Source organism: Idiotropiscis lumnitzeri, chromosome 4, assembly GCF_059441095.1.
Source record: "Idiotropiscis lumnitzeri isolate Australia: NSW breed Sydney's pygmy pipehorse chromosome 4, RoL_Ilum_1.0, whole genome shotgun sequence".
Classification (NCBI taxonomy): domain Eukaryota; kingdom Metazoa; phylum Chordata; class Actinopteri; order Syngnathiformes; family Syngnathidae; genus Idiotropiscis; species Idiotropiscis lumnitzeri.
The window spans coordinates 18,413,510-18,426,640 of record NC_142394.1 but is presented as its reverse complement, the minus strand read 5'-3'; the positions used below and the strand labels follow the sequence as shown (position 1 = coordinate 18,426,640).

General features: G+C 42.5%; 1 protein-coding gene across 3 annotated transcripts in view; it reads right to left on the bottom strand.

Annotated features, from left to right (window-relative positions):
• Positions 1-437: 437 nt before the first annotated feature.
• The window catches only part of atrx (ATRX chromatin remodeler), a 30,308-nt gene continuing 17,614 nt past the window's right edge, over positions 438-13,131 (bottom strand). For all 3 annotated transcript variants that reach the window (XM_088293304.1, XM_088293305.1, XM_088293306.1), the window contains 6 exons: positions 12,628-12,819; positions 6,672-6,821; positions 4,594-4,704; positions 2,660-2,755; positions 2,440-2,568; positions 438-1,791 (listed from right to left, as the gene is read on the bottom strand). In XM_088293304.1, coding sequence (XP_088149430.1) covers positions 1,570-1,791; positions 2,440-2,568; positions 2,660-2,755; positions 4,594-4,704; positions 6,672-6,821; positions 12,628-12,819 — 900 coding nt within the window. In that variant the 3' untranslated portion in view covers positions 438-1,569. The remainder of the gene's footprint in view (positions 1,792-2,439; positions 2,569-2,659; positions 2,756-4,593; positions 4,705-6,671; positions 6,822-12,627; positions 12,820-13,131) is intronic.

The following is a 13,131-nucleotide window of genomic DNA, read 5'->3' as shown; positions in this document are numbered from 1 at the left end:
TCTCACTCTGTAACTGTCTGTGCGACCCTGTGTCTGGCTGGCGACCAGTTCAAGGTGTAGTCTACCTCTCACCCAAAATCGGCAGGGTTAAGCTTCAGCAACTCGACCCAGTAACAGGATAAATGGTGTTGAAAAGGACAGATGAACTTGTCAGTACAATGAATGTGTCACTTCAAATATTTCTCTCTCCTATTTGATCTGTGGGTTTCTATAGTTTTAAAATGGAATGATTAGGTTCCGGGTTGGTTTTAACTCATGTGAATAACTGAGTTACATTTTTTTTTGCACTCAATGAAGTGTTATAAAAATAAGAATTGAATGATCGTCAAGACGCAAACTTCACATAGGAGGACATAGCTTAGATTGAAGTCCAGATCTAGATAGTTTAAGGAAGACGTGCAAACCGCAAGTACACTATGCACACAAAGAGCCAATGGTGGGATATATTCATCCTTTTGGTCACTTTATTAAATGTTATATTGAATACGTAACAAGATAATAGCAGATTAGGTCATCATGGCAAATTGTGGCGTATTTGCTAACATCAGAACATTCTTAAAAGGGCAAAAACAGTCTACATGTATATGAAATACACTTTGTGCAAACACAGGAGCCATGGAGAGACAACAGGCTTCTCTCACTCCACCAAACTCCTCATCAACAGCAATGCCGCATTGAAGGAGAACGTGTCAAAGAACAAGCAGCACATTGTCTGTAAAAGAGCCGCCAGGTGAAACTGAGGTGTCACAAAGCCAGCCCGAACACAGACACACGCACGCGCATACACTCACACACTCAAGCCCCCAAACTCGATTGGAGCGTCAGCTGTACCGGTTGTGCTTTGTGAAAGCCAGTCACCAAGCCACTGGGGGCATTGACCAACAAGTGGAACATAAAATGACGAGGACGCACAGTGCTATGCTAGACATCACGTGAACAGTGAGAATGACAATGCGCAATTTAAAAAAAAAAAAAAAAAAAAAAGTCACAAGGGCCAGCAGGATGTTTTGAACAACACAAGCATTCCAATACCAGCCATGTGTTAAGACAAAACTCATGTAAGGCCATCACCAATCATAACTTTTTTTTTTTCCAATTAATTTATTTTTTATTGTTTAAAGGACACACCATTTTTGTTGGATTGGTGGAGGAATATACTAGTTGTCTCCAACCACACTGGTCCCATTGGGGTTTTAAAAGTGTATAAAAAAAATGGCGTTTAAACAACAATGAAACCCTCTTTTAAGAGGGAAACAATGCAACACTTTAAAGCGCTGCTAAACAAACTATAACAGACTTGACTTTAAATACATGAAAAATGAAGATATAGAACTTGAATAACATTAAGGCGGTATATACACTTTGTGTTTCTGACACGTTTCGCAAATAGACCCCTTTCAAACAGTCATTTTTTACATCGGGTTCCGCCGGCTTCCGATGGACGACGGAATTGCGACTCCAGTGGATAGCGGTCGAGCCGCCACCTTCTTCTCGGGCTCTCGTCTGACTCGTAAAAACAGAGAGACCCGGCTTAGGTTGGGCCCACTCGTACCAGAGAGCTGGTGTGACCTACAGGCCCTTAGAGGGCCCGGGATTCTTGCCCATGGCGGCATGGGGGTTCATTCCGTGCAGCTGCTGGTACAAGCCCAGCAGATCCATTTGGCTGAGCCGGTTTCCTCCCAGCATGCCGTTCTGCAGGGCCATGTTCAGGAGGCTGGTCTGGTTGGCCATGGCCAGCTGCTGCTCTTGGACCTTTCTGTTGTTTATCACCTTCTGGACGTACATCATCAGCTGACGAGAAGTAAAAATTATATCAACATTGGTGATGGGGTTTAAATAAACAGATTCAGAAAATGTGTATTTCACTGTACTTCTTTTTGTCATGTCATGTCATGTCAACACTGCTTAGAGGTCACTGAAAAGCCCGCTTAACACTAATACTAAATATTCAAGTGTGACATTCCCATTTGAGCCATTTTTATAAACAACCTCACTGCGTGGCAGTCCATAAATGCAATTTTCAGTTGCTTTGTTGTTGTTTATTTATTTTTTTTAAAAGCAAGTGGTCTGCAACAAGGTTATTGTAGTTAACAAAAAAGTAATAAAATAATCTAAAATTGAAAAATAACTTTCGGTAATGAAATAAAATGAAAACAAGATTGAAAAAAGAAGAAAAAAATACGTACATTATACACACACACACCCATACACATATATACATATACATATATATATATATATATATATATATATATATATATATATTTTTTTTTTTTTTAAATGGTAAAAAAAAAATCTGCCTATTTTAAATGTTTCAATGTTATTATCTTTACATTATGTGTTAATGTGGGGGGAAAAAAGTCTGATAATGGCCGATTAATTGGTCTGGGCCTCAGTATAACATTGTCCAAAATGCACCATAGAAGCAGGAGATCTTACCGACTGCTGCATGGTGAGAGTGTCTCTGTAAATCGCTTCTCTGCGTTTGGCCTCTATTTCCACAGTGGCCATTCGTCCCATAGCCAAAGATTGGACCTGGTTCTCAGTAAGAGTGGGGTTCTCTTGCCACTGCGGACAACGGAGAAAACAATTCACACAATCATGTCCAACACATAGAGGCCGGGATGATCTTAAGCGAACGGAAAATGTCAGCACTTACAATTCTGCCGATAGTATCTTCCAGAGAGTCTCGTTGTAAATTCTTCAACGCATTTGTTGCCTCGATGACCTTCAGTCGCCCTTGGTTGATAAGCTCCTGTCCGCAAATGAAGACGGAGGAACAGTTGAAACAACGCCTTTAGCTCATTAGCATCATGAGCAGTCGAGCTCCCCCCCCGGCCGTCTCCCCCAGCTCAGCCTAAACGCAACAACGGGACCGCTTCAAGTGTCGCATAGCTGGGATTGTGCAAATAACATGGACTGAAACGATTAATGTCATCAAGCATTGTTTATAGCGACAAAACCACAGAGGATTATTGAGCTCTGAAGTTATTATGAGCTCATTTAGTTGCTGCAGCCCACGAGATTTACTGTATCATCCACTCGCTGCACTTCCAGCAACAAGTCATTTAATTCACTGCACATTGTTGAAACGTAACCGCTACGTGCCACAGAACATGATGCACTCGGCGGGTGCTTTTTTTTCCCCTTGGAAACAACACGAGATATCCTCAAAGTGACAGCCTGGACATTTGGATTTATCAGAAAACACTTGTTGGTGAGATGACATCATGACAATGTACAAAATCCACAACATTTAGTCATGCCCCCAACATTTTGTGTCATAGTTACACGTCGAATTGGCCTGACAATTAGGGACGAGAGAGAGCCCCCTGTTGCTGTGGCATGCAGCTAAGAGTTCAAGAATGACTTACAATGTCGGAACAGGGTCTATTTAGACAAGGTATAAGAGTCTAGATCTATCTATATCCATTTAGCTTGCTAACAGGCGGTAATTAATTTTCATGATTAATTGAGTCAAAATATTTGACGCATTTAACGCATGCTTGGAATGACCTGCCCATGCATCTCCATAATTCCCCTCAGAAGTGCAGTGATCTCAGACAACGCAATTTCGAGATTGTCAAAGTTGCAATTTTTTTTTTTAAAGGCCCCCCACGCTCATGAGTCAGCGCTATACAGTAAACAGGTCACACTAACCAGCACCAACTAGTTAAAAATAATAATTAAAAAAAAAAAACATTGCGTTTACATCAAGATGTCGCCCGTAACCCGGGAAGTATTTGCAGCTACTTGAATGCTCGGCGCTAAATTGGCTTGTGCTAGTTGTTGTGAAATCCAGAGTCGGGAAAAAACAAAACAAAATAAGTGCATCGATATACACTTGCCTTTTGACAGAAGTTTGACTAGAATCGTGTTAGGGCGGAGTCAGCAGCTATGAACTGAAACGTTGTATTACAATCAATATATGGCTAAGCCCTACTGTATGACTGAAAATCACAAAGTGCAGCGTTTGCAGCAGTTAATTGGAGAATTGCCAAAACCAAGTTCCGCTCCCCTTTGGTTTGGGAATGTTTGGTCAAAAGACTCAGCTTGGTGATTTCCAACATCTTGCAAGCGGACCTAAAAGTGTTTCCACAGAAACCACCAAATAATTGAAGTGTTTTGATTTGACCTACGTGTCACAGGGACTACAAGAATCCTCACATGGGTGGAACTCCATGTGCCAAAGAGTTCAATTTAAGGAGGTGTTTGGAAGGAGACATGAAACCGTTGCGGGCTATATTGTGTGATCACGTCATCAATAAGTGAGCGTATCGCCCAGGAACTTTATTTCTATATCGCACTATGATTATAATAATTGAAACCAGCCTAAATATTTTTACCCATCTGCTCTCCTTGCTGATCTTCCCCACGACTTTAGTCAGATGTGCCAGCACGTATAAATACCCGCTGGCCCAGACATGAGGCATTACGATGTGACGCGGGGGGGGAGCTGAGCTCGCCGGCTGCATGACTGTTGTCACAATTAGCGGCGGGGACTGAGGAATGTGGTGCGACATGCCGTGGGGGGGAAAGGAGGAGGCCGGTGAGTGGGAGGCAAGAGAGGGGCATGTGGAGCTCATTACTTACCTCCAGCTGCTGGTTGGTCATGGTGGCCAAAGCCGCCATGTTGTAGTGGGAGAATATGGTGGAGGCGCCCATTTGGGGGTGTGCCTGGTAATTGGTCCTCATGGTCAGACCCTGAGATAGCAAAGACAACACAGTCTTCAACAAAAAGCATAAAACTGGTTCAATATGACAGATGACAATCATCCTCGCTTTACTTGCATGGGAGAAAAAGAAAAGTGTGCGTGTGTGTGAGCCACTCAGTCGTGGCCCAGTAAAGGCCAGCAGGATACCAATGTCTGTGTGTAATTGAAACTCTGCTGCAGATGGTTTTCTTGCGCCCTGTAATCTGGCCATCCGGGGTGTGTGTGTATGTGCGAGTGTGTCGGGGGTGTGAGGTTGAGGAGAGAGGGTTCTTATGGACCTGGTCAGAGACAGGTGTGCAAGACTAAACACTACAAAACCAACTCACACACGTCCGAGCTTGTGACCAGCCTGTGAACAGAATCTTCGCATATTGTGGCAGCATTTCTTTTTCAAATTAGCTTAGGGCATTAGACCACTTTCTCACGGTTTGATCCTTTTTTTTTTTTTTTTAAGATGTGCATAGATAGGTTGACTTAATGCGAGTGGTTTCTCCTCAGAGTAAACGGTTAAAGATCCTGTGAAATTACGCGTTAGACTACGGCCGAACGAATAATTGAATTCAAAATCGACAATGTAATAGAATACAATTTTGAAATCACAAAGGCTGAACACTGAGGGAAATTTCTATATGCGTTGAGTGACTAAGAAGTGCAGTCCACGTGTTTACATATCATTGTTTCCTGAAACATGAAAAGTTGAAGTGATAAAGCCAAAAATCTGTCTGCATTATCATTGTAGTCTTATTTACAGTATGACTTGCTGATTTATAGGTTTAAACCACACTAGTTTTGTGAAGTGTAGTGAACATTTAAAAGACTGTAAGGCAAAGTGTTTAAGTTATTAACTTAATTGAAGTAGCTGGACTGTCTTTTATATTAATTAGTTGTTCATTTGCCTCTATTTTACCATAAGCTTAACCTAAAATACTATGACAATGTGGAATAAATCTGATATTGTTTCTTGTAATATAGATCGTTTGTGTACTGAAAGACACGATGTAAATCGAATTTAATATTGTTATGGTTAATATTGTCCGTGTTTGAGAGCAGAGAGAATGGCTTGATTTCTCATGATGTTTTTCAGTCATTCAAATATGGCAGAGCTGTTAACAATTCTTCTCTGGTGTGTGTCAGATTTACAAGAAATGTTAATTTTTGCTTTCCATGGATGCGAAAATAAATCTGCACGGCACAGCGTCAAGATGCAGAAGCCATTGAAAGACTGCCACTGGAACTCAGTGCCATTGTTTCCCCTGTGAGTGGAAAACCCTGCGCTCTCCTGACAGGCAGACAAGCTCAGGGAAAGCCGCTTACGGCACACAGGGGGCAGAAGAGGGAGAGTGTGTTGGAAAAATAATCATTAGAGTGAATTAGAATCTAGGATTACATGAGGAGAGGGGAGACCTACTCCCGCTCGCTTGCACGATCAACCCTTCACACACACACACACACACACATTTTCCAAATAAACACACTAATTGCCCTTTGATTCGACCTACAAAAGGACGGGGCAGGAGGGAATAGGCGAGAAGGTGCAAGGACTGGCCACAGGAGGATAACGTGAACATGAGACAATTCTCTTTTGCATGGACGTGGGCGTTGGCACATGTGGTGGAACCGTCATCCCGTAAAATGCTAAAACACATTCAGCTACGGTATCCCCCCAACATGGCACTAAATTCAACCAAATGCGACTCTTGCGTGCATCGCTGATTGCTTTCTGTGTGATGTGAGAAATGCAGATGTTAAGATATCTTCAACAGAACTTTTGGTCACTTGTATTAACTCATTGACTGCCATTGACGGCTAAAGACGTCAAAAATATTTTTTTTTCAATTGGCTGGAAGTGAATGAGTTAATTGCAGCTGGACTACAAAGATCCTGGACAACGACGTAGGTATAGCCTACGGAAGATGAATGTTCTCAAACACATGATGCAGTGCATGTCACACTTGCCTTCTTCTCTGCTTCATATTCAGCCCAAGCTGCTTTGCGATCCTCCTCGCTGAGGGCCTCCTCCTCCTTGTGGTCCAACAGAGAGTCGTGCTCATGATAGCACATAATCTGGTCCTTGTGGGTCTGCAGCAACTCCGCTAGGAAGAGGTCCTGCAGCAGCCAGAGTGACAGAAAGGGGACAAAATGTCAAAGGGCGGATTTTTAAGTAATCACGGCATGCGCTGAACATTCCAGTAATTAATGTCCAGTCGGTATGAGGTTATGGATGACGTTATTCCACTCCAGTCCTGAAGGTGGAGGTAGCAACTGAGTGAGCCTTCAACCTGTATGGATCCGCACAGATTTTGTTTACATTCCATGATTCGTGCCACACTTGGAATGGAAAGTTTTTTTAAATTTTTTTATTTTGATTTTCCATAGATACAAACACAGGCAAAAAACAACCTCCTGCTTCATGCTTTACGGAAATAAATATAACAGGCTTTATTGGCAGAGGTTGAAGAACTTCAGCCTCCATGACAACACAATTATTTAGCAAGCAGCTCCAGACTCCTCTCACACAAACGTGGTTCAAATTACTCTGGTTACAGAGGGCTTTGCTTTGTCCTGCCTAAGCTTTACATTAAAGTGGAATTTTGGAAAGTGGAGACGTCATACGACGGCCGCATCATTAAACTCCTTACAAGTCATTTCACGCAGGAGTGCCACCATGCCCCCCCCCCTCCATTGTCCAGCCACCTCTGAACTCTGACAATGAGTGTGAAGTCTGCAAAGCAAATTAATCATAGATGTCACGGGTGCAACGCAAGTGGGAATACAAAACAGACACACAGTAGGATGAAAGGAGACAGTGATTGCAAATCTGTACAGAATAAGAGAGAAAATAAACAGTGGGCCAGACACGGTGAAACTGGATCTCTCAAATTAAGAGATGTAAGACAAGCAGACAAGCTTGTATACACACAGAATTTGCGTGGTAAAACGACTCAGGCCACCAAGCCGGGCAGACGAAGCCCTTGATGGAGTGAGCTAGCTTGAACGAGCAGCATTTTTTTCCCAACATTTTCAAAGTAAATGGTCACCAATGTAGGAGGTCAAATGACAATACAGATGCTCACCCTGGAACCAAATGCACGCTGGGATATACTTGCATTCCCCCTCCAACATTGGCTCTAGGGTGGTCCGGTCCATCTCTTTTGGTGAACTGTGCGCAAATGTGACCCGGTACTAATGATTGTCAGTAACCCAAGACGGCCTATTGGCATTCTGATGGAAAAGCCCAACGCTTTACTGCAGGAGAGCTGGAAAAGTGAGAGCCGCTGGGTGGGCAGATGCTTGAAATGATGTAAGTGAACCCAATCAATGAGCATATGGGGCATATGAGTGGGTACTTCTGCGGGGTGAAATCAGGGAAGGAATTGTAACTGGTGGCATCTGAAATGCATGTTTATGGATTGAGGTGAGAGTCTAGAGAAAACTTATTAAGTGAAACCCCCAAACAAGACAGGCAACGATACAATCCACCAGAACATTTTTAAAAATCAAAGCTTCGTTCATATGCATGCTACCAAAAAAGTCTTCCGTGCAGGCATTCAAATGATGGAAAGCAGTTTTCTAGATGGAGATGAAAACGTGGGAGTTGACATAATCGAGCCTCATTTGGACTTTACGAGCTGGCACAGGGCATCCATGCGTACATGACCAATCGAAAAGCTCAGATGCAATTAAACACCTGTCGGCATGAATAGCTTTAGATTCCACGAAGGCAAGATTTCTGGCTGCGTTATCGGATACCTTCTGAAGTTGAGAACAAGTACCTCATTCATTGTGTTGTGTAAACTGTTTTTCATTGTGATTATTTTAAGACAGCCGCTTCAGCGGCGTACTTTTACTGCCATGACAATAAACCTCATGTAACATGGCGTAAAATACTACATGCATTATCCATCTGTGGCGTGAAATACCATTCTTAAAATCTCTCTCTCTCTCTCTCTCTCTATAATGGATAGATGAAAAGTAAAGGACTTGGAAAACAAACAAATGGAGAGTTCTGTACATTCTCCAAATTTAAACAATGAATTGAACCAGTGCCTCCAAAAAAAATGCACACAAAATCCAGCAGTGTGCATGGTTAGTATATTTCGTGAGACGTCAGTGTACATTGCTGTCGTGGCTGCTCAGTATAATATCACTAAAGCATGCTGAAGAATGCACACCACTGTGCTTTGCGCTGACACCTCCAACACATTCAAATTCCCACCATTTTCTTTTGGAAAATGATAATAAATCAAATGTCAATTGCCATCCCCCTATGAATGGCTTGACCTTTTCCACTATAGTTTACAACAGAGTTTGATGCGGCGGCTTAAAACACACAGGAGGGGTTAGCAACAGGGGGTCGAAGACAAGATCCCAATAGCAGGAATGCATGAGGCAGAGATATTTGTAATAGCTAAACACAGCCAGTCAAAACTCCCTCACCCACAGCTGCATACGAGTCAAACACGCACGCACGCACACACGAGCAGACAGTACTAAACAAGCTTCTCTGCAGAAACGCACTTAAAACTTGGAGCTGTGCCTGACAGGAGGAGGCCAAGACCGCCCTGAGGACTTTACACCATTCACACCACGAACACATGCCAAAGTTGTTTTTCTGGCAATCAGTCAATTAACAAGACAAAAATCACATGTTCTACAAACCGTTTAATTATAATCTATGTCTACATGCTAGGGACACAATTAAGCAGATACCAAAAAAAATAAAGGCTTGATAAAAATGTAGCCCATCTTTTAAAATGCTAGTAGATCAGGGGCTAATCAATACATTTTGAACTCAATAGAAAAGTCGATGCACTTTTATGGAAGCTTGGCTCAGTCATTTCTCCATGGAGTTTCCTGCACACCATTTTGACCTTGGAGGAAAATACCATGACATTTTTTTGTTATGGCTATGGTGCTCCAGTGTTTAAGACAGCTGCGCGTACCACTGTCTGCCTTTTTTGGATATCTTTGATTATCTGGTGTTGCATTTCACATTTTCACATTGGAAGCAATTGAGCTATCACAACCTAAGGTGAAACGACTCTTAACAAAGATTGATGATGGAAATACTTGAGCATGATATCCGCAGACTTTTGGCGGCGGGCTAGCGCTGGCTTCCATGCAGAGACATTGGAGTAAGTAAAGTTCGGCATTTGACTACCTGGAGTCACCACAATGTGATTCGACTCAACCAGACTTGAAGCGAAATGCTCGTCTCTAATGTCAGATCCTATCTACTGTAACTTTCCCGCATAATGACTTGATATTCCATTACATTGTTCAGCACTTTTTTACATTGCTGATGCCATCTTTGTGGTTCAACTAATCTTAACTTATTGAGCCATATTGCACTGAGCAGCTAGCTAACTCGTTTCTGGTTGTGTGTTGTCATCACACTCGTCTTCTTCGACATCGAAAGTATCCAAAAATCCCAAAACATTTGTGACGCTGAAGTCTTGAAACCCTGTATGATGATTAAACCTCACTTTTTGTGACATTGGAGGTGTTTTTTTTTTTATAACTGACCTACAACTCGTTGGAATATTTAGATTCCCTTAAAATAACATAGAAAAAAAAAATTACAAACGCCACACAACTCCTTAAGTGTGATCAATAACAAAAAAGGCAGAGATTAGTTCTCACTTTTACCCTCAATCAACAGCAACACTTTAAAGGTCCAAATGAGGACTAAATGAGAGTGGACAAACATACTCGAGAGGAAAATATGAGGAACTGCGCGAAAATAAAAATCCATCACCAGTCAAAATACTCGCCTATGCCTTAATGAGATGAGTGTGTGGCTTATCGCTGCAGTTTGTTCCCACTTATACCGCAACGCAGCCTCCGCACAGCCTTATGGTATGCACCTTGGCCTAATGATCACTGCTACCGTCACCTGCAGAGTGCAAACCGTAATGTAGGCACATAGCCTGTATTTTCGACTAGCAGTTGACGCATTCAGAAGCAGTAGCGCAGTATAAAGTATGTAGAGCGAGCTGGGCTGGCGGACCATTCTGCAAGTGGATGCTTGCTCCATGGAAGAGCGTGATGAGCAGGAAATAGGATGTGTCTGGAAGGGTGGGTGGGAAGTCAAACCCTCAAGTCTGGGACGCACAACCTTCTTTGTCATTAAGGGGAAGCACGCCTGCCTTCTTTGTCTTCAATTAGTTTCTCTGAAGAGCAGAGAGACATCTTTAAAGAGGGGTTTAAATAATGACCCTTCATCAGGCAGGGGGGGGGGGAGTCCAAGGGGAGGATAAGAAAAACAACTTAACTGGGCTCGCTTTGAACATGCAGCAGTAGAGAGGTGAGTCAGCGTAACAGATGGCTGCGAAGATCATGGGGACAAGATGGCGAAGCGTAATGAAGAACGAGGGGCATAATAGGTGAAGCCCGAGGAAGTTAAGTCGGAACTAAAGACATCAGATACGCAAGATGCTGAAAAGGGCAGCACTCGGGGCCACTGGCGAGCACATTATTTGTAGGATTGTATTGACATCGATTCAGTTTATAGAGTGAAGACTCTTCGGCTGTGCCTTGACTTACTCCCCGTCTGTGCAGAAGGCAGTTGGCTCAAAGCAATAAGAGTCTTTCTGACTCATCTTCACATGAATCCAGACAGAATTCCTTCCATCTAACTCTCAGCTCTGTTGCCATCATCATCATCAACAGCAAGTTGCCCCAAATCGACAGCTTGTCAATGACTTCAACCTCAGGCTTTATAATATGTCAAATAAATGCGGATATCCCGCTAAGCGTCATGTACGTCTAAATGGGCGTGGCTCACCAAACACATACGTGTGATACAAAACTTCAAAAGTGACTGATACTACAGTTGGAAGCTACAACGATTTAAAGCCACAATTTCCGTTTTGCGGTGAGGTTCTTCAGGCTTCCTACCTGTTCATTAAACCATCGAGGAAAGTGTGAAAGGCGATTTGGACTGTGCACTGTAAATGGACGACAGATGGCTTCGTGAAAAGGTCTGCGCTGTTTATTTGATCCGCCCTGTTTACGGATTTCTGCTAGGAATCCTGGTCCAACCCAAACTAAGAGCATCTTAACACAACAACAAAAGTGAATCAACTCTGAGGACTAAAAAAAAGAGTGCAGGAAAGGGGAGAAATTAAGAGATCAACAACAAAGTAAATGATGGCAAAAAACGGGGGAAAAGCGCAGGTTTATAGCAGCATCGCAAGGAGGAGACTATTTAGTAAATAGCAGTAAACAGATGTGTGCAGCTGCACTATGCTGGACAGCTCATGTGAGTGCAGTGTGTTCTCATTAAAAACCCAGGGGGCCTGAATAACAACGTAAATGTGAGTGGGGAAAAACAATTCATGTAAGAATGCTGATTCACGTTTGAAAAAAGGTCACAAAATCCTAACAGCGAGCAGAGTGCGCGTTGCAGAATTCCTGTGAGGTCGGTGCAACATCTCTGAAGAGCCACAAATAATATGGACTGCACGCCAGCAATGGAAAACAGTTAATAAGAAATTCCAAAGTCGCCTAATAATCTAGAGAAATAAATTAGCTTTGGTCTTAAGTATGGCATTAAATACTTCAACCCATAAAATGTGACCAATTCTATAACAGTAGTCACACTTTAACGTATTAGAATTGGGCACAAATCATGGCCGGTAGCTAGCAGGGCACACAAATACAATCACTCACTCTTACATTCACACCTATTATTTAACGAACATTAAAAAAGAAAAAAATAAATAGATAAAGCATGAATAAATAGGTATTCAACAGAGGAGAAACGAGAACACTGATACTGGATTTACTAATGGATTTAAGGCTTGTTTGGCACGCCTAATTACACATCTAAGTTTAGCTTTCATTTATTTGTAGGCTGGTCTGGCACATGAGGGTGAAGTATAGGACTGGTATAACACTGAAGGTTTACCTTGGGGAGCATCGGTGTGGCTTTCTTGCTCTTCTTCTCTGAGGGATCGTCCAGCATATCAGGCTCAAAAGTGTAGAGCTCCGCCAGCTCGTTCATAGTAAAGTGCCTTTCAATCTGCTGCTGGTCCACCACTCGGTATGACAAAGACTGTTTGGTAACCTGCCGGTCATAAATCTTTTCTTCCATTGTGCCCTGAAAGGAGAATATGAAACGAAAGAACGTCCCATAAATACAACTTGGAGGGTTCCAAGAAGTTAAAATGGTGTTCCAGTTTCGCTTTCACACTATAAGTAAGAAATGTTCACAGAGGTGGAGACTCCATTACAGCTCCAAAAACAGACAAATGTTATTTAATTCACGCAAATGTGCATTTCCTGTACTGCATCATGTATCTTTTTTTTTTTTTTTTGCTGCTTAGTTGCCATGTTTGGCTGGCACAGTTTCAGATTATCTGTTGACTGCTTAAGAGACAATGACAAAAAAAAACCCATCCTGCTAAGATCA